General features: G+C 39.3%; 1 protein-coding gene across 8 annotated transcripts in view; it reads left to right on the forward strand.

Moving 5' to 3' along the window:
* Window positions 1-26,256, forward strand: part of ADAMTSL1 (ADAMTS like 1) — a gene marked incomplete at its 5' end in the record, with an annotated part of 470,451 nt that overhangs the window by 383,858 nt on the left and 60,337 nt on the right. For 7 of the 8 annotated variants that reach the window (XR_014687385.1, XM_084504894.1, XM_084504895.1 and 4 more), the window contains 2 exons: window positions 258-559; window positions 5,149-5,278. Coding sequence is in view for 6 of the 8 variants with exons in the window: in XM_084504894.1 (XP_084361020.1) it covers window positions 258-559; window positions 5,149-5,278 (432 nt within the window). Of the gene's footprint in view, window positions 1-257; window positions 918-5,148; window positions 5,279-26,256 lie in introns of those variants that run through there. The other variant, XM_084504900.1, reaches the window with a different exon arrangement.

Below are 26,256 nucleotides of genomic sequence, written 5' to 3' on the forward strand. Positions count from 1 at the left end.
AGATGTTCTCAGCATTTGTCTTCCTTTCTGGAGATGAGATACTCCAAAAGTTCTTGAGAGCCTTTCTACTGTTGCTGGTTAGTTGCCAGCTAAACTCCTACATCAAGGTTTTTATGTGTATTTCCTGATAGCATAATGATAAGGTGAAGCGTTTATTTTTCATTAAACAGACTTTGGCTTGGACAGGCCTGTACTACTTTTGCTTGCCTGGTTGTTTATGGACATTGCTCACCTTGTGCTCACTCTTTCCCTCACAGGTTTATTCCTGAGGCTTGGTCCTCCTGCAGTGTCACCTGTGGAGTGGGCAGCCAGGTGCGACTTGTGAAATGTCAAGTGCTCCTGTCTTTCTCTCAGTCTGTTGCTGACTTGCCCATTGACGAATGTGAAGGTCCAAAACCTGTGTCTCAGAGAGCCTGTTACAGTGGCCCTTGCAGCGGAGAGGCAACTGAATATACTCCAGAGGAAACCGACCTGCTCTATGGCAGCTTACAGGAATTTGACGAGCTCTATGACTGGGAATACGAGGGTTTTACTGAGTGCTCAGAGTCCTGTGGAGGAGGTAAGTGCAAAATGTTTCTGTGTTGCACATGCTTTCTCTGCTTAAGTGCATGCTTTTCAGTGAGAACACCCATGGGCTTGTTCCTTTGATATATCTATTTGAAAAGACTTGGATGAAAACTGTAAAACTCCCAAGTGCATGACATGTTTTACACAGGACTTTGAGGTTCCATGCTCTGGCTGTCACCAAGAATGATCAATGTATCATGTATTACTGTTTTCATGTATCTGCAGATCATTCAGAGTGCACTCACACAAAAGTTACTGAAGTGATCTTGTGATACAGGCAATAATCATGTGTCCTTTTTAGTTTTTATCTCTTGACTTGTGCTGTGCAAATATAGACATGTGGAAACAAATGGTCCTCCCATAGCAGATGCATTTGATTATTGATATTCTAAGGGCTCAGCTGGTTCTGTAACTCCTACCACTAAGTGCCACTAGCTCTGATCTCACTGCTAAGAAAACATATGGTAAAAAAGTACTAATGGTGTAATTGCCTGAAGCTAGCAGACTTGACACTTGAAGCTTCTCAGAGTTAATCAAGGTCACAGGATCCACATGTTAGGGAATGCTAATGTGCAGTTCTCTGATATTCATTTTTCCCATCATTTTGTCTTGCTAGTTCTAAAAAATTAGCTCTCTCCATTATTTTAAAATTAAATCTAGATTTTTTTAACTGTCCTCTTTCTACGTGAGAAGTTTCAGGCTACTTATATACCTAAATACAGAATGAATACTGTAGAACTGGAAACCACTCAATGGTTCATGAATGCTTAATAGTTTGATCTGCACAGATTTACCAGTAATCAGTTACAAACTTAAAAACAACAATAATAATTAATGAAAAATAATGCAAGGGATTTCTACGCTTACTTTTATCTTGCTGCTGGTAGTCAGTGTTTAGACCAGTTCACAAAGAGTTGTTGTATCATTGCCCCTATTGCTCTGATTCCTACATAAAAAATCTGACACTAATGTATACTAAGTGATGATGAACACTGACTTTACAGGAGTATCTGCCACATATTGAGTCTACTAGTGAGCACTAATGATTTGTCGCATTTGCGCTGTGGATACTGAAACCTGAATATCTTCTAGAAATGTCCTGTTGAAATGAAGTCATTTCTCTAAATACAGTGATTATGTGCATATTTTTCCAACATAGACTGAAATGACAAAGACATTTTGCTTTATAGTCTTTCAATTGTCAGCAAAAACCTTTAGCCAAGATTTCTTTTTGTCTGATGTCAGCTCCAAATTTTGCAGATTAGCAGATGCTAAGTCAGATACTTTTGCAGCCATACGCACAAGACAGGTCAAACTAATTTCATTGGTTTTGGAATCTCAAGAGAAGAAATTGGATAGATGCAGAAGTAACCTTTCACCTCCTAGAAGTAGCAACCAGAAGGAATTAGTTAGTCATTTAGTCTGCTGTTAGTGGCTGCATTTCCCAGAGCTGTCATCAAATATCATGTAACAATTATTCTATTCTGGTAGATATAAACATAGAAAATCTCATTTGATGGTATTTTGAAAGTTAACTTAAACTGCTTAGATTCATGTCCCACCCTTACACCCTTTTGTATTGCAATTTCCCATTCAAAACTGATTTCTTTTTTTTTTTTTTAGAGAAAGCAATTTTAAAGAGAACAGCTTTTGTTCTGGTAATATTGTCCATAGTAGAGCTTAGAATTCACTTACTTGACAAGCATATTTCTTGAAGTTCATACACTTTTTTTTAATGATCTCCATACTGTGGAGCTTCTGACAGATAGTAGCTCTTTATATTCTCAAAAGATACGGTGATCCCTATGTTGATTTAAAGCTTGTAACCAATCGCCTCATTGACCTATCAAAAACAAAGGATAGATGCTATCAATATGCTGATGAATTCCATGTGAGATTCAAGGAGAATCTGAAAAAAGTGTTTTTGAGCACATTTGTTTGCTGCTAGAGCAATCTAGATTTTTTCTTTTCTGTTTTTTTTTTTTTTTTTTTTTTTTTTTTAGTCATTGGCACATACTGTTATAGCCAGCAATCTCTGTCATTACCTGATCTAGGCACAACAGACTAGCTAAATTCAGTAGGAGCCTTTTTCTTCAATACCCAGGTCATCAGACAGGATTAATGGTCATGTTAGAATCTTTATAAGGTAAAAAGTTGCAAGAATTTCTGAATTTCTGAATAGTACTGACAATGAGCAGAGTAGAATGCTGGTATAATAGACTAAAATTGTTGGAAATACAGTCAGAGATAATTTAGGTGACAGGAGGAAGCATGGGTAATAGAATCATAGAATCAGAGTTCTAAGGGATCCACAAGGGTGAAGTTCAACTCCTGATGTGGTCCTAATGAGCACACTGTGGGATTTGGGGACAGTTGTATAGCTGACGAGCAGTAGTTTCAGAGCTTGACTCCATGACCCTGATAAAGCCAAATTATATGGGTTGGGATGGAGAAAAGGAGGAGAGGCCAAATTCAAGAGCTTACAGTCAATCAGTGTTGGATAGTCAGCTCCAAACCAGGCAATGCAAAACCACTGTGGTAATTGATAATCATTGGTCAACAGCTTATTAGTGACACACTTCAGAGAGGAGAAATAATTGAAGCTGTGGAAATAGACCTAGTTTACAAAATAATTCTGATCTGAAAAGAAAAATATCTAACACATAACAGATGTGCTTAGCCTTATCCCTATCAAACAGAATGAAATCATCCATGTGCAGAACTCTGTGGTTTCCTTCCACACAGTTAAGAGAAGTACTTTCCAACACTTCCCTTCCTCTGAGCTAGTGTTCCTTTTCCTCATCGGTTTGGCCTTGCTATTAAGTCTGCTCAAGTGATCAATGCGAAGTAGAGACCAATAACTTCAACACAGTGCCATTTCCCACAAGCTAGAGAACTGCTTCTGTTCTGCAGACAGCAGCAGTCTGTCCCAGGGAAGTCCATACACCTTGTTTTGCAACACACTCAACAGAAAAACAATTGGTTTGGAAAGATACTGAACAAGACAGGGCAGAGAGCATATTTTTTATGTATAAATGTATTTTGGGAGATTATTTGAACAGAAAAATGGCTTGAAAATTGAAAAATGGCCATCTTCTGAAGAATGAAACCCATAGCAATGTTGGCTGACTTAAGAGTCTTCAGTAATTATAATGTTGAAAAAAAGTCCAAATATCCAAAATTGTCAAGTTTCTTTCTTCTTTTCAGCACCTGAGTACAGCAGGGATAATGCTTGGGGATAGGGTCACAGGCATGTCCTGAATAAGCTTGCACAAGCACATAGAAACATAGTAATTGTTCAGCATGCCACTTCTCTGTGGACCTCTTCAGCCTGTACTGAGAATAAGAGGAATGAATCTATGAATAATTTCAGGAGTGCAGAACCTATGATGAAGTGCAGTTCATTGGTCCTGCAGAGTAATAATGATGTCATTTTTTGCCTCATGGCACGTGTTCTGGTGTTAGAAATAGCTAAAGGCATTGACAATTCTGTTACACTGCTCATGAAGCTGTCTGAGCTTCATACTTCCACACACACACCACCCTCCCCTCCTCTTCCCCCCTTCCCTCCCCCCCTCCCCCCTCCCCCCGGTATCTTCAAAAGATTGTAAAATATTTTGGAAAAACTAATTGTTGATTTTGAAAAGATGATGCAATTGTGAGTTCAGCTAACCTTTTCCCAACTCAGGAAGTTCAGATGAATGTAAAGAGCATACTTCTACTTTGCTTGAACCACTGTGATTTTTAGGGAATTTAGGCAAATAATTATCCACACAACCCCCAGGGAAGAAGTAGATCCAGCAAACTTCTTTCACTATGTAGTCTTTCCTATAACGTGTAGTGCTGCAATGCTTGATTATCTAGCCATGTGGTCCAAAAAATCTTGATATGCCTGTTTTACAGGAAAACTGAGACAGAGTAACTGGTATGTGTAAGAGTACATGACAAATTTGGTATCAACAAGCATTTTCCAAGCTGTAGCCTAATCACCCAGTCTTCCAACTTCTCTCTTAGTCCTCACAGGTACCCCTCTTCTGTACCAGTTCTCAGACACACCCAGCAGTTTTGCATCTCCAGTGCAGGTGTTAGTCTGAGGATATAGAAAAATAGCTGTGACCTGACCTTGTTTTGTATTACTTTTGTACTGAGAGCAATCTTAGTTTCTTAAAATATAGCATCATGGCTATCTTTACACCTAACCTGCCTGGCTGACAAATAAACACCATGACTGCACTTACTATGAATGGAGGCATCACTGGAGAGCACTGTACATTTTTCTGTCCAGGCAAAGTAAGTAGTGAATGAACCTACAGTCTTCTCAATGCTGTTGAGACACATAATGGGAATGAGAGCAAGGACAAGCCCAGCATCCTATGCAGAGTTTTGATTAGACCTGTCAGCTGTGAAACCAGATACATAAGGTACAGTAGGCAATATGTGACTGTTACAGAAAATTACAAGAGTTACAGTTGAAGGCTTGTTCCCAACAGAGGAGAGAAAAGGAATTGTGGGGCTGTCTCTGCCTTTGGATGCCCCTCTGGGTACTGGGAGCTGGCAGTGACCATGCATTTTTGTGTGCAGGTGTCCAGGAGGCTGTGGTGACCTGCCTGAACAAGCAAACCAGGGAGATTGCAGATGAAACATTGTGCGTAATGAGCCGCCGTCCTCCACAGCTACTGAAAGCCTGTAGCCTGGACCCCTGCCCCCCAAGGTATGTGTCTTGTATCTTATCACCAGGAGTATATGTTTTCAGGACATAGGGGAGTGTGATCATCAGTGAAGATGGCAAACTAATGAATCATGAATCTGGGGCAACCAGGCTCCATCTGGCTAGGATGCTTAGATGCTAGGTCTGGAAATTTTAATGTAGAAACATTACTTAAAAACTGAAGCTTGCAAGCACAACATGTAGATAAGAGCCTGAGATGCTCCCTAGGTTGTAGAACCAAAGGTCAGTTTGTCTAGGCTCATCAGATCTGTTTCACACCCCCTGCGATTCCTTGTAGTGAATGTGAAGTGAGAAAAAGTGATGAAAGTGAGAAAAATTGCATAATACAGTACCTCAGAGAATACAGTCCCCAGTGGCACCTGAGGCTGCATGATCCTGTTAGTGGAGGTGAAGATAGCTAGGTCAGGGGTGTTTGATCCTGTTTGGACCTCAGTAGGGGGATTTGAGGATTCCATGAGAAAAATAAAACAGTTACACAAGTGTGAAGTGACTGTAGCCTGGTATGTTGTCCAGAGCAATGCTAAACAATGCTAACATTAAACAATGCTAGCAGTATGGGGAAAAAAAAATAAATAATAATTTTAAATAAGCCATGACTCCAGACCCAATAGCCTTTCAGTCTGGAAGTGTGCCCTGCCTCACACATGCTATTTCTCAGATTACAGGGGCTTACAACCTCTTCAGGCCACAGTCTTATTTACTGGGAAGTGCAAAGCAGTAGTGAAACCAAAGGCCAGATTTCAGACTGCTTGCATATTAAGGTCCTTCAGCCAGATATTTTATGGATTAGCTTAACTTTACCCAGAGTCATATAAAGTTTAGGGAGACTTCTAAAACTTCCACTTTCACAGAAGGCTTGCAGAACCTATTCCTCCCTGATCTCAGATTGCTTCCACTATCCTAACACTAAAAATAGCAATTCTTGGTCTGCGGAGATTCACATCTGTACCTTCTACAACAGAAAATATCTGTCATGAGGTTCTCCTGGTTTATTTAAATAGACCTAGGCTTGTCAAGTCTTGAAGATTTACTGTATACATATTGTCTTTATTTCCAGCTGTACACAGGTGCATTTACTCTCTTGTGGTAGTGCGGCAGATCTGAAAGAGACTTATTTATAACTTTGGACTGTTTAAAATATGCAATGTTGTCCAGGTGGTAGATTTTCCTTAGAGTGTGTTTTGGTAGGTGTATGTATGCTTTATATGACAGCAGGCTATACAGAGGTATTTCTGTGTATTAGAAGATTCCTGCTACACAGAGAAAGTTGATGTTAAAAATCAAACATGGCCAGCATCCAAGAATGATAAAGACAAAAATAATGGTTTGATTGGAAGATAAGGATTTTGAGTCTGACAAGCATAGCCAAACAGGCTGACACATTTCACCAAAGCATTGCAAGAGTTACTTATGGGAATATTACAACCCCAACTTTGTACAAATGTCTATATTGCTGGTGCTAGGACAGAAATATGTTACTAATTTTTTTAAATAACTTTGTGGATGGAAATCTCTTTTTAATTGACAGGCAACAGCATCACTGGAGGTGAGAGTGCATGGTGAGAGATTGACGATCCATCATTTCTGACACGGAAAATATTAGATGGTTAAAAAAAATTACACTCACATAGGCCAGTATTTATGTAATTGCTGTTACAAAAGTTGTCTGAGGATTTTGGTGAATATTTGCTGAATTACTCTGTGTGTTAATCCATACCACCGTGGTAATCTTGCTGCCAAAATGGAGCTGTTTTAAAGCTGCCCCGGGTATGTAGTTCACCCCCAAAACTATAAGGTGATCAACATAGATGAGGATCAGGACATGGAGCAATAGCTGTGGGGGAGGGGAAGGAGCAAAAGGGGCTTAGATTAAGAACCTTTCATCCACTCCTACGGTTGCAACTGAGAAAAGGGGAAATAGCTCCCTTCCTGGTATACACAAATCCTGTCCTCCAGCCCCTTCAGTCTGGAGGAAATTGCCTGTCTACAGAGATTTAAGTGGCACAGGAGGAAGAACAGCATGTGTTCTGCAAAATGGTTCCTCTGGTAAGAGCAAGGAAGCTTAAAACTCAAGATTGCAGACAGCAAGCAGTATGACTAATGGAAAAGGAGGCAAGAAGAGAAGTTGATGTGTCTCCCATACAGCTCCAGGCAGGCTGTGACAGGGTAGCCCTCATTTCCTGCAAGCTTATGAGGTGCTACACATACTAGTGGCACTATATTAAATGCAAAGGTGTATTAAAGTCATTAAAGTGATAGCACTGGGTATATAAAGATTATTGTTTTGTAATTATTAATTAAAACAATCTTAGGATTTTGAAATAGAATAATTGATAAGGAAAAAGGGCTTAGGATTTTCTCTGTGTTATGATTATTAAGAAGATGGTTCAGGATTCCAATTCAAGAAATCTTGATCCAGGAATCAGATAGGTTAGAGTGAAATTCTGTTGTTATAAATGTTGAGGAAGGTTTTGCTTCTGCATGACAAGATCAAAACTTGAGATGTAATACACGGCAGCTATGAACTTACAGAAGTTCCCAAAATGTGATCTGTGAATCACTGATACTTCCCAGAGCTTTTGCTGACGGCTTATAGTAAAAGCTGGCTGGTCTCATAGTTTTGGCTCTTCTCTCTATTTTCCAGCTGCTAAACTACATTAACAGAAGCTAAAAATATAAAAAACACTTTCCTAAAATGGCCTTGATGTGTAAGTGACTGTTGGAGCATGTAGTTGTGGTGGGTAGAAGAGGCAGTATGTTGAAAAGGCAGCTGAGCTGGTGACAAATGTCTCAGAATACAAGGCAATGTTGTCCACACCATGAAAAAAAAACTGAGAAATCTTGCCCAAGAGAACAAAAATTCCTTCCTGATATATTTAGAGAAATTACTCCAGTGACATTTCTTGAACCAGAACCTCAAAACATGCTTAGAATCTAATGTCTATATCTAGAATTTAATACTGTTCAAGACCTTGTTTAGCTTAAGAGTGAGAACAGTTAAAAATTAGAAATTCCACTCTTAATGTTGCTTCTGCTGCAGGCACTTTTTCTTACATGCAACATTCTCCATACTCTCTCAAAGTGTTAGTTGTGTATGCCTTTTAGTTGTGTACGCCTTTCCTGGTCAACAATTTGTTTAGTTAGTTTAATGCAGATTTAAAAAAAAAAAAAAAAAGCATTGAACAACAGAATCTTGGCAGACTTTCTAAAGGGTCAGAAGGCTCACATCTAAGGACAAATACCTTAAGATTAATCCATGAAGAGTAATTTCTTTCTCACTGTGTTATTTCATTCTTTTGGGACACTTAGGATAAATGATGCTAAGCAGATCTTCACTGTTGCTGTTCTTTTTGCTCCCTACCAAGAATGAAGGTGGGTAAACTAAAAGACTTCAATATGTGCTTAATGCTTCACTTTGAAACTAGTCTGTAGTATCAATGTCTTTTTTAATTCCTAATTATTCTGGTCTCTCCTGGAACAAAATATGGTAAAAACTAGAACATACTGGCAATATTTCAGATTTATGAAAACACTGAAATGCGATGGTGCTGGTATAGTACCTGAGAGAGCTTTATAATTTCCACTGAAATTCTAGCTTAGCATCTTAGCACATTCCTATTCCAAGTCCATTGAAGAGAGACAGAAAAACTAAACCACGGAAATCTGTCTTCAAATATTCACAGCTATATAGAGTCAGCAAAATCTCATTTTTTTAAGTTTAAGTTTTTCAAAACCACAATGGGTTGCACACAAAAACTGGAAGATTTAATCCATATTCAAACCCTAAAGCAGCTGAGTTTCCTGTGGTTTCAGACTTTGTTGAGAGGTTTTTGCTTATTACTTCAAGAACAATGGCAGAAAAAGAGCCCAGTCCCTTTTCTCCTGGAAAACACTATTACAAAATGTCCCATTGGACACTGAACTGAAAAATAGTGAAGAACCTTGGAGCTTGTTCCTAAGTTGGAAGCTAATAAATGATTTTCGGCACAATACATACAGAGTAAAATTTCATATTAATTAATTGGTATAGACTTGTTTGCTTTTTCTATAAAAAGGATATAGTTTCTTTTAATATACCAGGATGGTTTCTCCCAGAAGGAGAGGAATGAAGACTATGACTATTTTAATTTAGTCATAGAATCATAGGAACTTAGAATGGTTTGGGTTGGAAGGGACCTTAAAACCATGTAGTTCCAACCCCCCTGCCATGGGCAGGGACACCTCTCACTAGACCAGGTTGCTCAAAGCCCCATCCAACCTGGCCTTGAACAATTCCAGGGATGGGGCATCCACAACTTCTCTGGGCAACCAGTTCCAGTGTCTCACCACTCTGATAGTGAAATCACTTAATTTGTGTCAATCAATCTATATCGATTTCAGAATTATACAGCTGTATTTGATCAGAGCAGTCTTCCCAGAATAAAATGCAGAATAGATGTTAAAATTCTAGAAGTTTATTCTCTCAGCTCTAAAATGAAAGGGCAGATTACTCAGTTTCACTAATTTCTATGTTTGCATTCTAAATTACTCCAAAAATAGCCATAGGGGGAAAAAATAGAGAAAAAGGAAAAAATAAAAATAAAAATGTAATGTTGGTTTTACTGTTTTCAACAGCAAAATGACTCAAGTCCAAAGAGTCTCTTTTCTTCAGTATCCACTATCCAAAATACAGAGGCAGACATAATTTAATCAGATATAATTGCTCTTGTTTATAACAGCAGCCGCATGAGCAGCTCTTGGTGAGCCAAAAAGATCTACCAAAGGGGGGAATGAAAATGCTGTAACTGTGTTATTAATTATAACTGCTCAATAGCTTGGTCAATGCGTGTTGAAAGGATTTAGTAAACATGTACGGAGGAGTGAGAAGAGAAGCAAAGCAATGAAAGCCAGATGGCTGAAAATGGAGGAAATTCCAGGCAATTTCTACAGCTTTGTTCTTGCATATTTTCAAATCTGAACTTTTATTCCTTTGCAACAAAGAACAGCTGAATGCTATGGAACCGATAAACAGTGAAGAAAAAGCAGATGGTTCTAGGAATAGGATAGCACAAGATTTCACCCCAGGACTCTCCCTTGACTCCTTCAAGTCTTTGTATTTAGCAAGAGAAGACTGGTAAACATCTGAGTGGTTCTGATACCTGACTGATGGATCAAAATAACTTGGGTTGTGCTCTAGCTCATTGCTTGGTATCTTTTTCTTTTCTTCATTTTTTCCCTTGTATCTGCTTTTTTGTGTGCTTAAGTAATAGATTACCTTTATGATTTGAATGTTTCTTTGAGGGATGCAGTATTTACCATCTTCTTTGTTCTATTTGATTTCTCAGATTAAGTCAAATTATAAAGGAGAAAAAAATCAACATATTTTTCTGTGCATTTGGAGATGGGAAGCATCAGGTTGCTGTTAGGTCAGATGTAGTGCAGTCTGTGCTCCCATCTACAACCTGAAATGAATTCAATATCTGTAGAAGGGCTGGAGTATTCTCTAATCCGTTAAAGATGACTTCTGTACATGAGAGTGTCATGGATGGAAATGATATGCATTTCACTTGTGAGAGAGAAGCAGCAATGTATTTTGCTGATATAATGATCTGACAAAGCTTAATCATAAATAAAACAGCAACTCAACATGATTCAGGATGTTGATATACACTTGGATATCTACTGTGTAGAGGACAGGGTCAGACGAACTGTCAGGAGATCCTCCCCTTGAGTCGCAAGATTCAGAATGGACACCCTTGCACGCTGAACTCCTCAGAATGCAGCCCAGGTGCAGCTGGATCCAAACATAGTTCCAAACTTGATGAACAGTTTATGTCTAAAGGTTGAGAAGATCCTCCTATTGAGTCTCAAGGTACAGGGTGGACCCCCGTCCTTTTTAAACTCCTTGAACTGAAGGAGTAAGGAGTCTAGATGCATCTAAGGCTTTCGACACCATTTCCCACAGCATTCTCCTCAAGAAACTGGCTGCTCATGGCTTGGACTGATGTACCCTTCATTGGGTTAAAAATTGACTAGGTAGCTGGACCCAAAGAGTCATGGTGAATGGAGTTAAATCCAGTTGGAGGCCAGTTACTAGTTGTTTCCCCTGGGGCTCAGTATTAGGGCCAGTTCTCTTCAATATCTTAATTGATGATCTGGATGAGGGGATTGAGTGCACCCTGAGTAAGTTTTCAGATGACACAAAACTAAGTGTATGTGTCATCTCATAACCTCATGCTTGAGGTTATGCTTCTGTTCATGCTTCTGTAACCTCATGCTTGAGGTTACGAAGGCTCTGCAGGAGGATCTGGATAGGCTGCACCGATGGGCTGAGGCCAACTGTATGAAGTTCAACAAAGGCAAGTGCTGGGTCCTGCACCTGAGGCTCAACAACCCCAAGCAGAGCTACAATCTGGGAGAAGAGTGGTTAGAAAGCTGCCTGGAAGAGAAGGACCTGGGAGTACTGGTTGATAGTCAGATGAATATGTGCCAGCAATGTGCTCAGGTGGCCAAGAAGGCCAACAGCATCCTGGCATGTATCAGAAATAGTGTGGCCAGCAGGGCTAGGAAAGTAATTGTCCCCCTGTACTCAGCTCTGGTGAGGCCACACCTTGAGTACTGTGTTCGGTTTTGGGCCCCTCACTACAGGAAGGACATTGAGGTGCTCGAGCGAGTCCAGAGAAGAGTGACGAAGCTGGTGAGGGGCCTGGAGAACAAGTCTTACAAGGAGTGGCTGAGGGAGCTGGGATTGTTTAGCCTGGAGAAGAGAAGACTCAGGGGCAACCTTATCACTCTCTAGAGGTGCCTTAAAGGAAGCTGTAGCAAGGTGGGATTGGTCTATTCTCCTACATATCCAGTGATAGAACAAGGGGGCATTGGGCTAAAGTTGCACCAGGGGAAGTTTAGGTTGGATATTAGGAAAAACTTCTTTACTGAAAGGGTTGTTAGGTATTGGAATGGGCTGCCCAGGGAAGTGGTTGTGTCACCGTGCCTGGAGGTCTTAGACATTTAGAGGTAAAGCTTAGTGATATGTTTTAGTGGAGGACTTGCTAGTGTTAGGTCAGAGTTTGGACTAGGTGATATTGGAGGTCTCTTCTACCTAAACAATTCTGGCATTCTGTGATTCTGAACCCTGTCTTTGTCCCGGACTTGTTCAATATTTTTTTTCAGTCTTTAACAGACTCCAGCCTTTTTCTCCAGTGGAATGTGTTTCAGTCTATTCTGAACCAAAGTGCATTGAGAATGTCTTTCACAGTCTTTTAAGTAGTCCAGAGAGTCTCCTAGGATCTGCAGTCCACAACTTGAACCATTGGCAAAGTAGGTTGGAGGATCAGATATTATAAGTAATGGGATGCCAGACTGGACAGCTTCACCCATATTTGAAGACTTACGGTAAAGAAAAATCTTAAAAAAGAGTCTGTGGGAGAATCTCAAACATACATTTTGTTTAGTTTTTCTTTGCTAAAGACAGTGCTGTACAAAGCCATCTAAACAGACTGCTGTCCTGAGCTATCACTCTGTTATGCTATATTTGCATTACCTGTACACCTGCACTATATATATCCTGCACTACTGCAATATTTCCCCAGACTTAAAAGGTATTAATGTGACCCAAAAGCATTTCTTTTTCTCTCCCTCCTGTTTTTAAAGTATCAAGTATCTCACTTGATACTTTTTTCAGTTGTTAAGAGATTGTCCAAGATGTGCCTGACAGCCCATCCTTCCCTGTTCTTGCTGGGTGTGCTGACGATGGTGGAGAACTGCATGTTCCTTCGTATCTCTTTCTCAACAGCAGTTACAATGGAGTCACCAAGCGGACCCTTTTCAGCACCTCTTCAGCACATTTAAACATGAAGAACGAGGCAGCTTTCAGGTTGCTAGGATCAGTGGTTAGCTCTGGAGTCTCTGTATCAGTCATTTTATTTTAATCCAGTCATTTAAATTTCTAATAATATAAGAATTAACTCATTAGATAGGATTTCATTCATAGACATTTTTCTCCATTTTAGCTCATAAAATATTAGAATGCAACTGTAAATACATTTTTAGTAATGATATTTTCTTACTTCAAGCAATTATAGACCACACTTCTTATTCAGTGTCCTACATAGATATATAGATGAATTTCTTCTACCCAAAGCTTGGAGTTTGCCAAGATGGTACATCCTTAAGTTGAAACACAATTTGATGATGGCCTATCACAGGCTTTTCATAATCTGGTTTGTGATAACCATGAGCTTAAAGCCATGATAGAGACTGAGTTCTGCTTTGGACTGTTTTTCCTCCATTTTTTTTTTTTTTTTTTTTTTTTACTGGCACTGTTAGTTTTAGTCACCTTAATGCAGTCCACTTCTCTGCATCTTTCTCTTCATTAATGTGTGTATAAACTAGAACTTAATATTTGCTACCACTTGATATTTTTCTATATTTTGAACAAATATTACTTCTGCATTTCAGATATTAATTTCTAATTATTAGCTTGTTCTGAATGTATTCTTAATTTTCTTGAGAGTATTAATTCACTGCCTCAATGGCAGTATTTCATTCTCAAGAGAAAGTTTTCCCAAGAATAATGATAAAGTGTATGCCTTTGTTCTTGAGCCAAATTCAATGATAGGTCAAATGTTTTGTGGCAGGATTAATTTATTCACAGTAGCATTATCCTGTGAGATTAGCTACTTATAAATGGATTGTTTTACTATGCATCATCGCTTTCTTTTTAAAAAAGGGGGAAAAGGAAACAATCATTATATCTTCCATTTACAGTACTGTTGAAGTAACTTACTGTATCAGTTTAGAAGGAATGCCCAATACTTTTTAACAAATAAATATTGAATGACAAGAAGATGAGATGTGTAAAAGAAGCATAAAAATATGGCCTTAACTGCTGAAAATGTACTGTACAATTCTGTACAATACTTACACATCAGTAAAGATTTATACTTGAAATAAATTGAGGAGGCATTTTCATTTATAGTTTGATTTGGAGTGAATTAACTACCTATAGAAGGAGTGAGACTGATTAAACAAAGTGTGCTGAATCTGTCAAGTAGGTCTGTTGTATCTGCAGTAGCAGAGTAAGCTGTTCTATTTCTGACCATTAAAATTTCCATCTTTAATTAAGTGATCCATTCCTGATCACTTCCTAGTCTCTCTGCTAATGTTGTTAGGCATTCAAAAGCTCACTGACAGAGGATTTTGTGGTGTGCAATTACTCATTAGAAATGTAACTAAGCTGACTTCACAATGTCACCAGCTGTATATAGATCTTAGTCATTCACAGCCTTGGGAACAATTTGAAACACTTATAGAGAGGTGAATGGCAATGTATTTAATTACTACCCAGCTTATCCACAGATTTGTCTTGTTTTAACTATATTGGACAGAGGATTCGTTTTCGTTTTTAATTTAATGAGAATCATAGAATCATAGAGTCATTTAGGTTGGAAATGACATCTAAGATCATTAAGTCCAACCACTAACCTAGCACTGCCAAGTCTACCACTAGACCATGTCCTTAATCTCTACATCTACAAATCTTCTGAAGACCTCCAGGGATGGTGACTCAACTATTCCACTGGGCAGCCTGTTTCAATACTGCACAAGCCTTTCAGAGAATATTTTTTTCCTAATACCCAACTTAAACCTCTCCTGGTGCAACCTGAGGCTATTTCCTCATGTTCTATCACTTGTTGCATGAGGGAATGTGCAGACCCCCACCCCACTACAACCTGCTACAACCACTTATAGAAGTCGCACTGTCACAGCTCCAGATCTAAAAAAAAAAAGTTGTTCTTATATGTTAGACAAGTTTATTCCTCTTCCCATGAGGAATCAGACTGTACAGTCTAAAGCCAAGATTTTCTCCAAGATCTAAGAAACAGTTTCTCATTCAGAGAAATTTAGGGGAGAAGTGTATCAAACTGCCATTTTATAGACCCTGCATTGTACACACAGATCTGTATTGATACAGCTATTTGAGTGGAGATACAGAATGTTTTATTAGAAATTTGATTTTATACATAGTAACCTCTCTGACACCATCATTTTAAATATATTATAACCTTTCCTTTCATGTATTTTTGGGTTAGACTCAAATCTTGGTAGATTCCCATGAATCTAAAAACTTAACTATGTCTGGTTCATTTCAGTGTCAAATGAGTTTAGAACATTCTCACTCTGCATGAGGAGCTCCATTTTTTATTGCAGAAAAATGAGTAAGTTACTAAATAGATTATCAGTACGAGCATCAGGGTCTCAAAGGGGAAGTTAAAGAAACAATATTGGGTCTGGATGTGCCCTTGGATCAAGATTCTTGCATTGCCTAACTGTTGCAAAAATTGGGTGTTGCAAAAAGAACCCCAAAGAAAAAGAACACTCAAACATAAGCAGGCACTGGGAGTTTCTCAAGTTCAGCCACAGTACCATAAGTATATACATACTCCTCTTCCCCTGCTGAGAAAGAGAGAGACAGAGAGAGAGAGAGAGACAGAGAGAGAGAGAGAGACAGATGTATGCTTGATTTTGAAAGACAGCCTTTTTGTACCTTTTGCACTGGCGGAACAGTTCAAGAACAGTTCATCCTAACAAAAATATTATCCCTGTAATACTGCCAGCCAGGTCAGCAAGAAGCTCATGTTATCTGCTTTTTCTGTGGCAGTACTGCTCACAAAACTTGGACTTGTTAGAGAATTACTTAAGCCCACTCACTGTTGTCTGAACACTGCCTCATTCATGAATCTGCTTTCTTTGTCCATTCAGTCCAGTGACATCTCCTTCTCTTCTTTCCTGCATTGATCGTTTCAGGAAAGGCATCTTTGGGCTTGAGGAGAGTCCTATTACTCAGTGGAACAAAACCGCATATTCATGAATGTTGATCTTACAGATTGGCAAGTCAGGTTTCTTGTATATTCTTTCCAAGCCATTTATATGTATTTCCAACAATCTCATTTTTAAAATGCTTTATTTTGGATATATTACAGATTACAAGTGATCAGTTCATTGCCCATCTTTCTCACATGCTGAGCTTTTTCTTTCTTTGTCTTCTGGTATCTGCAACCTTGTTGATTTCTTCTTCAAGAACAGCTGTTTTTTAATATTTTCCATATGGTATAAACCTAGGCCTATGAAAAGGTGTTGGCTTACAAGACAGAGTCAAGCATGGAGTGCACCAGTGTGAACAGAGCCAGGGAGCTTTGGACATAACACAGCTCTGGTCTGGGTAGCAGGGTTTGAACTTATACTCTCCCCCTGCTTCTTCAGAGAAGAAGTGCGTGAGAGTACTTCATAAACTGGTAGGCACGGTATATTTGACAAATTAGTGGTTCCTGTGTTTTTACATTATTTTTGTGTAGGTTTACGGCACGGGATATTATCCTGCTCTACTGTAGTTTCCAAAATATGTGTTCCACCCTGCAGTCCTCATTCATGAGGACCATCTGCCATAACAACAAGTGCAATTTGTGCATTTTCTGTCGTATTCCTCAAACATTCCTGTATTACCTCCTAACTACATTTCCACCTTTACACTATATACCCTGCTTCACAACTGTTTACTATCTTAATTTTTGAAAGGGGTTACAGAAGACCTAGTTTCAATGTATTACACGTAAAGCACTGAACAACATCCTTGTAAGAACTTGATAGTTTGAACATTGGCCCAAGTCTAAGTTTGAGCCCAAAACAACTCATTTCTTTATCATGCCTCATCTGGTCTGTGCACCTATATCAAACACAGCCATTGCTATCATTTATCTCAGTGTCTCAATTATCACACAACATAAAATTCTTCTGTGAGATATATTTCTGTAGTCAGTATGCCTGATAATCTCTCAAAACAGTTCTCTGCCAAACAAATTCACTTACCTGAAGTTGCCATTCATGTTGCCCCAGATGCATTCTGCATCTGCTGTAGTCCCTCAACAGACCCACTGGATAACTTCCGGCTGTTCACAATGTTGGCATAAAAACACAAACCCTCTTTTCTGACCTGATCTAATGGTTGATGAACTCTGCCTTCAGTTCAAGGAGCAGCAAGAGTTATTTACTGTAAGGAGCTATATATTGCTTGAAATATGTCAGCAACCAAAATTGCCGTTTGTAGAGTTGTTGCATATTCCATTTACCCTCTGTTCTTCTTTGACCTCTCAGGTTCCTCCTGTATTTTCCTCCATTTGGTTCTGTTATATAAATATTGGCTCTCTGCCACTTTCAGCTATAATGAGCTGCAATATTCATTGATACCAAGAAGCCTAGAGAGTGAATGCAGGCCACTTCTGTCATCTCCCAGAGCACTCTCATTGAGCCTTTGATCTGCTTGCATGTGTTGGCTGCATAGGTTTCTTTTTAAATGTATTGCCTTCACTTGCAAGGAAGATGTTTTTAGAAGAAATGATCCTTACTCTTTCTTGTGCACAGCAACCCCATGAAACTTACCCTGCCTGTTGCACAGAGCAGTTCTGCTCCCTTGTCACATTAGAAATACTTAAAATCAGGCTGTAGAATTTTGTCAGACTAGCACTGGACAACAAGCATGACTTATTTTTCTGTTGCTACTCTTAATTAAAAATAACTTTGCCTTTAAAGTTTTATTTCTTAATAAAGTATCGACCTTTTCAAGTATTAGTTACATCTCACCTTTCCTCTGAGATGTGTGCATACTTTTCTAATGTTATTTCTAATCTCTAACACAGACTGAGTCATGGAAGTAGGGAGATTACTTCCTAGATACACAACTCAGTGTTTTACCTTCCATTCTTAACTCTCACACTTCACTTCAAAGGAGTCTGATTTTACAGTGAATAAGTTAACAGCTGAATGGAAAATTTGTTGTATTTAAATTGTTATCTTTTATACCCTTTTCTTTGAAACTAGTTTAATTATAAAACCAGGAACTGACCTTTGAGTCCTCATCTTAGTCCTGAAGCCTCACAGGAAACACTGCTTCCCATCCAGGATTAACGCTAATTCTCTCTGCTGCCCAAAGTTGAAGATCACCTTCTGAATGGTATTTAAGACCTGACACTGAAGATACTTACTCAACCCAAGAAAAATCTGCTAAAGAACTCTCATGAAAGCTTTTATCACTAATAAAATAGGAGGATGTGCCACAAACACAGCTCCAGATCAATAACAGAAAAGAAATGGAGAAGTATGTGCTCCCATTAGACTTCTTCTCACTATGCAGCATCCAATGCAAGATGCACAGACTGAGGACAGAAGGCAGCCAATATTAATGTGGTATGGGATTTAGTCCATTGCATGTGCATATACACAGCTGCCACCACTCCCTTGTGCACTGAGTAATGTTTCTATGCAGGCAGGTGTCAGATGTTAAGTAAGACGCTTCCAGGCAAACCTCTCTCCACACTGATGAATGTTTATTTTAGGAAAAAAAAAAAAAAAGAAAAAAAAAAAAAAGAAAAAGAAAGAAAAGAAAAAGAAAAAGTTCTTTTGTTTCACTTTCATATGGTTTAACCACATAAAAATGACAACAATTTCACTTTTTTAGCTAGTTTGTGAGGTCTTTGTGTAGAAGGGTATTTACTTCTCCTGTGCAGTGTTCAATTTTCTTGGCAGCTCTTAAAGGGATTCTGTCAGGATGAACATTGTGTATCTCTAGAAAATGTCCTTCACTTATAACACCTAACAGCTTAGAATGCTTTGTTTCTACCATATATGCCATGCATATAGGGACTGATCCAAAGCCATTCTCTCCATAGGGATGATTTGGTTCAAGATTATATATATATATTTTTAGTTCTGCATACATCATTTACTTTTTCCAGGCTGACTAAGGGGGTGCGAGAGTGTTTCGTTCTGAGAGGTAATGGCTCCACAGGGGCACCTTCTCTGACTCTAGCAGCCTCTCCTGACATGAGTAGCTGGTTAATAACTGGTGTCATTTTCTGGTCTAGCCAGCTAGCAGAATTATTACGTGGGGTCCAGTTTGTTTAGAAAAGAGAAGGAAGTTTCAAAACTGAGGCAAGAGTACATTATTGTCGCTGTTGTTATTTGCAACATACATGTACTAATGCCCGAAGGCTCCTGTCTAGCTGGGAGTCCCATTGTGCTAGGCAGTAGATAAAGACAGAGGAAGAGATCATACCTGTTGCAGAACTACAGCCTAAGCAGACAGCACGGATGAAACCCAAGAGAAAAGTATTGTTATGACTTTGCAAATGTGAATTTGGGAAATGTGGGAGAAGAGCATGAAGCCCAGCACTTGAGTTTTCTCATTGTACTCAAAGGGGCTATTCGCAGACTCAGCAGTGCTGGTCTCAGTCACCACTGGAGCCCAGTGAAGAGCCAGGAGAAGGGTTCTGTTCACACAGTCCCTCAGTTCTTCACCCTAACTGCTTAGCCACTATATAGCATTGCTACTTTTTGTCTTGTCACGAGAAAAAGGGAAAGCTCATTTATAAATAAAAATAACCAGATAGAACTATTTAGAAGCTCATACTCACGTTAAGTGTTAGAGGCTTTTTTGGTTTCACTTTAAAGAGCTTGATGTTGGGTTCAAGTGTCCAGGCTGATGAATATGTGAGCCCTCACAAAACTTGAAACTCCTTGATGTATAACGTGATAAAGTTGAATCTATCATCTGCAGGCAAGATTTCTGTTAAGTATGTCAAAAGAATTCTCTTTATAAGGAAATGGCATGATTAGCTATTTTTTAAAGCACCTCTAATATTTATTAGAGCACCTCTATCTGGACAAGGGCATTGAGTGCACCCTCAGTAAGTTTGCAGATGACACCAAGCTATGCGCATGTGTCGATCTGCTTGAGGGTAGGAAAGCTCTGCAGGAGGATCTGGATAGGCTGCACCGATGGGCTGAGGTCAACTGCATGAAGTTTAACAAGGCCAAGTGCCGGGTCCTGCACCTGGGGCGCAATAACCCCAAGCAGAGCTATAGGCTGGGAGAGGAATGGTTGGAGAGCTGCCACACAGAGAAGGACCTGGGAGTGATGGTGGATAGTCGGCTGAATATGAGCCAGCAGTGTGCTCAGGTGGCCAAGAAGGCCAACGGCATCCTGGCTTGTATCAGGAACAGTGTGACCAGCAGGGCTAGGGAGGTGATCGTCCCCCTGTACTCAGCTCTGGTGAGGCCGCACCTCGAGTACTGTGTTCAGTTTTGGGCCCCTCGCTACAAGAAGGACATCGAGGTGCTTGAGCAGGTGCAGAGAAGGGCGACGAAGCTGGTGAGGGGCCTGGAGAACAAGTCCTATGAGGAGCGGCTGAGGGAGCTGGGCTTGTTCAGCCTGGAGAAGAGGAGGCTCAGGGGCAACCTTATTGCTCTCTATAGGTACCTTAAAGGAGGCTGTAGTGAGGTGGGGGTTGGTCTGTTCTCCCACGTGCCTGGTGACAGGACGAGGGGGAATGGGCTTAAGTTGAGCCAGGGGAGTTTTAGGTTGGATGTTAGGAAGAACTTCTTCACTGAAAGGGTTGTGAGGCATTGGAACAGGCTGCCCAGGGAAGTGGTGGAGTCACCATCCCTGGAAGTCTTCAAAAGACGTTTAGATGTAGAGCTTAGGGATATGGTTTAGTGGGGACTGCTAGCGTTAGGTCAGAGGTTGGACTCGATGATCTTGAGGTCTCTTCCAACCTAGAAATTCTGTGATTCTGTGGTTTTTACTCTAATGGTGGAGTAATTTTGTTGTGATATAAATATAGATTTTCAGATCATTGACCCCTTTTTTGGCAAACTGGAGCTTCACAATTGTTCTCTTTCTTTAATTTAAAGGATCTGCAAATGCTCACATTTTAAAAGATACTGAGCATGATGAATTGTGAAAAGTGCATGTTTACCTGAAACAGCACATGCATAAGCACTGCCCAGTGAAGCCTGACTTACTCAATAAGTATGTTCCAGAAAATTACAGTTACTCGTTTACCTATAAAAATTACATTGATGTCAATCAATAAAAATCAATGAAAATCAGTGTTTCATAATATATTACAGATTATAATTATAATTCATAATATGAATTAACTGTTATATTTCCTAGATGGGTGTTATCTTTTCCTAAAATCTGACTATTATTGATTCAGTTTTGTTAGTTTATAGTTGCTGGAGGTGCAAGAAATTTAGTGCTCAGGTTGGACTGGGTTTTCACAGTCTTCTGTTGAGTTTTAGATCACACACAACATTGTGTATAAAAATTAATAAATAAAGGAAAACCACTGCTTTGAGCAGCCAAATCAGGTTCACTAGTTCATTCAGACAAATGTGTGTGTCCAAATCACCAATTATAAAATAAAATAAAATAAAATAAAATAAAATAAAATAAAACAAAACAAAACAAAACAAAACAAAACAAAACAAAATAAAATAAAATAAAATAAAATAAAATAAAATAAAATAAAATAAAATAAAATAAAATAAAATAAAATAAAATAAAAAAATACTGAGGCATCGCACCAGTCTGCTAGAAGCAGGAGACTGTTCATCTGGAAAGTGCCATGTTTCTATGATCAGTTTAGTGTTTTGAATTTATGATGATACCTGAAATAATCTGAGTTTTAAGACCATCCTCTGCTCATTACACCTTCCTTTCACCTTTTGAATTCTGTCTTTTTTGTTTTGTTTTGTTTTCATGAAATACAGCAATTGACATTTTTAAAGACTAGGTTGTGCTTAAATAACTGCTATTTAGGTATTTAGGAGATGGAAACAGACAAGTGATGAACTGATAGACCTAGAGCTAGGACAAGCCAGGGGCTTAGGGGACGAGATATGCCAAAGTTCTGCTGTGGAAAAGGCTAAAAAGCTACTGCTTCTCTGTTGCTACATATTCATATAGGTTTGGGCACTAGTGATGGAGAAAGAAGGAGGGATCAAAAGAATATTCCAGAAAAAAAACCATGCAATCTCTTCAATGGGCTTTGGTAAGGAATACAGGAAGTACCAAACCAATGACTTCATCTGGGCTATAAACTAGTAAGAATGCAAATTTTTCCTGAAGTCTACACCGTAACAACAACCACAGTCAGCATACAAAGTTGCCAAACCCAATTGTGTGAGTTTTCCTTAGCTTGATCCTGTAACTACCTTTTTAAGTGTAAGATTATCCTACTTGAATGTTAATTCTGACATTATCAGTTACATGCAGAATATCATGATGTTCTTTTCCTTTTTTTTTTTTTTTCCTTTTTTTTTTTGGTTGGAAAAGTCAGTTCGGTGTGGCCAAATCATCAAAAATAAAAATAAATAAATAAATAAAAAGACAGAGGAATGTGTACATAAAGACCATATGAAATAAGAGACAAATTATTTGAGCTCACATCTCATAACACTCTATAGTAAGGATAAAATTGTATTATTGAAGCGAGACAGTATTAAAAGAAAAAAATACTATCTCCAACAGAAGAAAGATAGTTTATAAACTACTTGTAGTAGTACTCTCCTACCTATTTTACAAAGTGGTGCAATCACCTATAGCTATTATAAAATAATCCTATAGTCCTGTGATTCTATTCAATAAGATTATTACTGATCTCTCTCTATTTTTGTAGGACTGTGAAATTCTGCCAATCCATATCATCTGTTATTTTGGTTACTTGCATATCCCTACTCTACTTTGTATATCCCTACTCTATTCTACATTCTTTGCTTTGTGTCTATGAAAGCCCAAAAAGTCAATGAAAACGCAAGGGTAAGAGGGAATTTGACTTCATATTTCCTGAGCACCTCTGAGAACTCTCCTGTTTAGAGCAGCTGGAAGGAATTGTGAATAAAATTATATTATGGGTAGGGCAACAGATGCAACCTGCAACAGAAAATTCAAACATTAGGAAAAAAAAATCCTTTCTCTTTATTGAAATTCAACATTTCTTTCTGGAAGAAGAAACAGTCACCCTCTTCTGCAGAAGCCAAGATCTCCAAAGAGTTTATGTGGCCTGCTGGCCACTGAGATGTGAACTGCCAAAAGAAACATTGTGCTCTTATACCAATAACAAACAATGAGTTGCTGGAGGCAACAGCTATTACCATCACTTGAATAAAAGCAACTTTTGGCAACTAACCATGTATGAAAATAGATTCTGAAATAAGAAAATGCCTTCTTTTCAGCACCTACTCAAATATCTCAGTTTAGATTGTGCCAAAAACTGAAGGGTAGCTGATATCCACATTAATTCTGACTGACAGTTTTATGGGAAAATCTGGGAAGACCTATCCCCCCAAATCATTCATATGGAGAACATACTCCAGATTAGTTTAACTGGCTGCCAGATGTCACTCTTCTTCTACTGCTAAATAGCTCCCAGTATCAGACTTAAGTGGCCTTCAGTGTATTACAGCCTGGAAAGTGGCCATAGCAATTTCTTCCTCACTATGCAGGGTGTATTAATTTTTAGAAAGGGTTAAACACATTTTTCTGGTTGTTAATGGCAGACTAGTGCTGTGGCATTTAGGAAAGAGAAGGTGGATTTCACTACTGTCGTGGTTTAACCCGGCCGGCAGCTAAACACCACACAGCCGTTCGCTCACCCTCCCCCTCCCTCTCTGGAATGGGGGAGAGAAATGGAAAGTGAAGCCCGTGAGTTGAGATAAAGACAGTTTAATAAGACAGGAAAATAATAACAACAACAACAACAACAACAACAACAATAATAATAATAATAATACAATGGTGGTAATAGTACTACTACTAATAATATGTACAAACAAGTGATGCACAATGCAATTGCTCACCACCCGCTGACCGATGCCCAGCCTAACCCCGAGCAGTCCGGCCCTCTCCCCCAGCTAGCCACCCCTATATATTGTTTAGCATGACGTCAGATGGTATGGAATACCCCTTTGGCTAGTTTAGGTCACCTGTCCTGGGTCTGTCCCCTCCCAGCTCTTACTGCACCCCCAGCCTGCCTGTTGGCAGGACAGAGCAAAAGGCTGAGATGTCCTTGGCTTGGTATAAGCACTGCTCCGCAACAATTAAAACATCGGGGTGTTATCAGCACTCTTCTCATCCTAAGCCAAAACACAGCATTCCACCAGCTACTAGGAAGAAAATTCTGTTCTAACTGAAACCAGGACAACTACCAAGGCTATTGTCTAAAAGTAAACTAGAGTGCCATTAATATTGCATACAGTGGTGCTCAGGGCACATCCTGTCCTACTATAAAATCAGAAAAAGTAATCAGAAGATGGAGCTCAGAAGGGGAACAGAGTGGCTTTTTGCCTTTGCATTATCATCTACTGAGGAAAATGTATTTCTTACCTACAATCTTTTAAATTTGTTTATGAAAGTTATTGAGAGAGAAGGAACAAATACACAGAACAACTTTATAAAATAAAAAGAGAAGTTAGAATAATCCTGTGAGAGTCCGTGATGTGTTTTTTTCCATAAAATGTTTACTAACATGGTGCATTTTAAACATGCTGAGCCGTTTCCATTGACTGCTGATCCTAAAACATCCGAGTTTTTCCCCATAGCTCCTTCATAAATTCTGCTTCTTGTTGCTGACATGTTTCATAACTTTCCTTCATTGTCTGCCTCAGTCCTGTTGGAGCCAGAGGGTGTCTTTCATCATAATCACTCCTTTTAGTTTCTGCCTGGCTTTGCTTTCTACAAGGGCAGGTTGTCTGAGCTTTCCTTGTCCTGAATGTTTAATTTACTCCCCTGACAATTGGTTTCAGTAACATCATGCAGGCAAGAAAGCTATTCTTCAGGATTAGAAAAAGTGTCAGTATCTGGCTTTTGTACTTTCATTTTGGATGTAGGAGTATGCCCACATCAGTCTAGTGTTTTGTCTGAAGTGGATGGGAAGACTATTCTCTTATATTCTCACTCTAGATACAAGACTTCTTTGTATATGTGTTTCTGTATATCTCTGAATTGATTTCTAGTAGAGTGCAAGAGTGAGACTTGACATTTTAAGCAATTTTCAACATATTGCTGACAGAATTAGAGGGTGTTCTCAGTATGCCAAACAACAGAAATCTGGTTTTCTTGTGATGGACACTGAAACTAGCCATGAGAAATCCTTTTGATTAAAAAAAAATAATAATAATAAAAAAAATCCAAAAAGAAATCCTTTTGATTCAAAAAAAGGTGCTTGAGCGGGTCCAGAGAAGGGCGACAAAGCTGGTGAGGGGTCTGGAGAACAAGTCCTACGAGGAGTGGCTGAGGGAGCTGGGCTTGTTCAGCCTGGAGAAAAGGAGGCTCAGGGGCGACCTTATTGCTCTCTACAGGTACCTCAAAGGAGGCTGTAGCGAGGTGGGGGTTGGTCTGTTCTCCCACGTGCCTGGTGACAGGACAAGGGGGAATGGGCTTAAGTTGCGCCAGGGGAGTTTTAGGTTGGATGTTAGGAAGAACTTCTTTACCGAAAGGGTTGTTAGGCATTGGAACAGGCTGCCCAGGGAAGTGGTGGAGTCAGCATCCCTGGATGTCTTTAAAAGACGTTTAGATGTAGAGCTTAGGGATATGGTTTAGTGGAGGACTTGTTGGTGTTAGGTCAGAGGTTGGACTCGATGATCTTGAGGTCTCTTCCAACCTAGAAATTCTGTGATTCTGTGATTCTGTGAAAATTTATACAGCTAGCACAGAGAAAGGTTGGGTCAGTAGCAGTTGTTTACCCAGAAGATAAAGAGGGTCTTTCTGCTCTCCTGTTGCATCTTTCAAGGCCATAGCACTCCCTATTCAACAACAAGGAAAAGCCTGTCAGGATCCAGCTCCCCTGGATCTTCTGGAAGAAATTCCTACTCAGGAATTCAGTAATATATTCCTCTGATTAATATTGTTACTAGCTTTTTTCTTTTGCTTAAAGACAGAAAATAACCAGCTAATGAAGTCCTTTCAGTCTTCAACAGCCAGGCTCCTGCTCATCAAAAACTTTTAATGTAGAACACAAAACTTATTCTTGTGATATTGCAGGAGTCCAAGAGACCTGAAGCCCAAGAGCTTCTAACAATAACCAAAAATGCAGAGGAACCTCATCATGCAGCTACAAGAAGGGTCACTTTTGTCAGAGAAGGAG

Source organism: Aythya ferina (genome assembly GCF_964211825.1).
Source record: "Aythya ferina genome assembly, chromosome: Z".
NCBI lineage: Eukaryota > Metazoa > Chordata > Aves > Anseriformes > Anatidae > Aythya > Aythya ferina.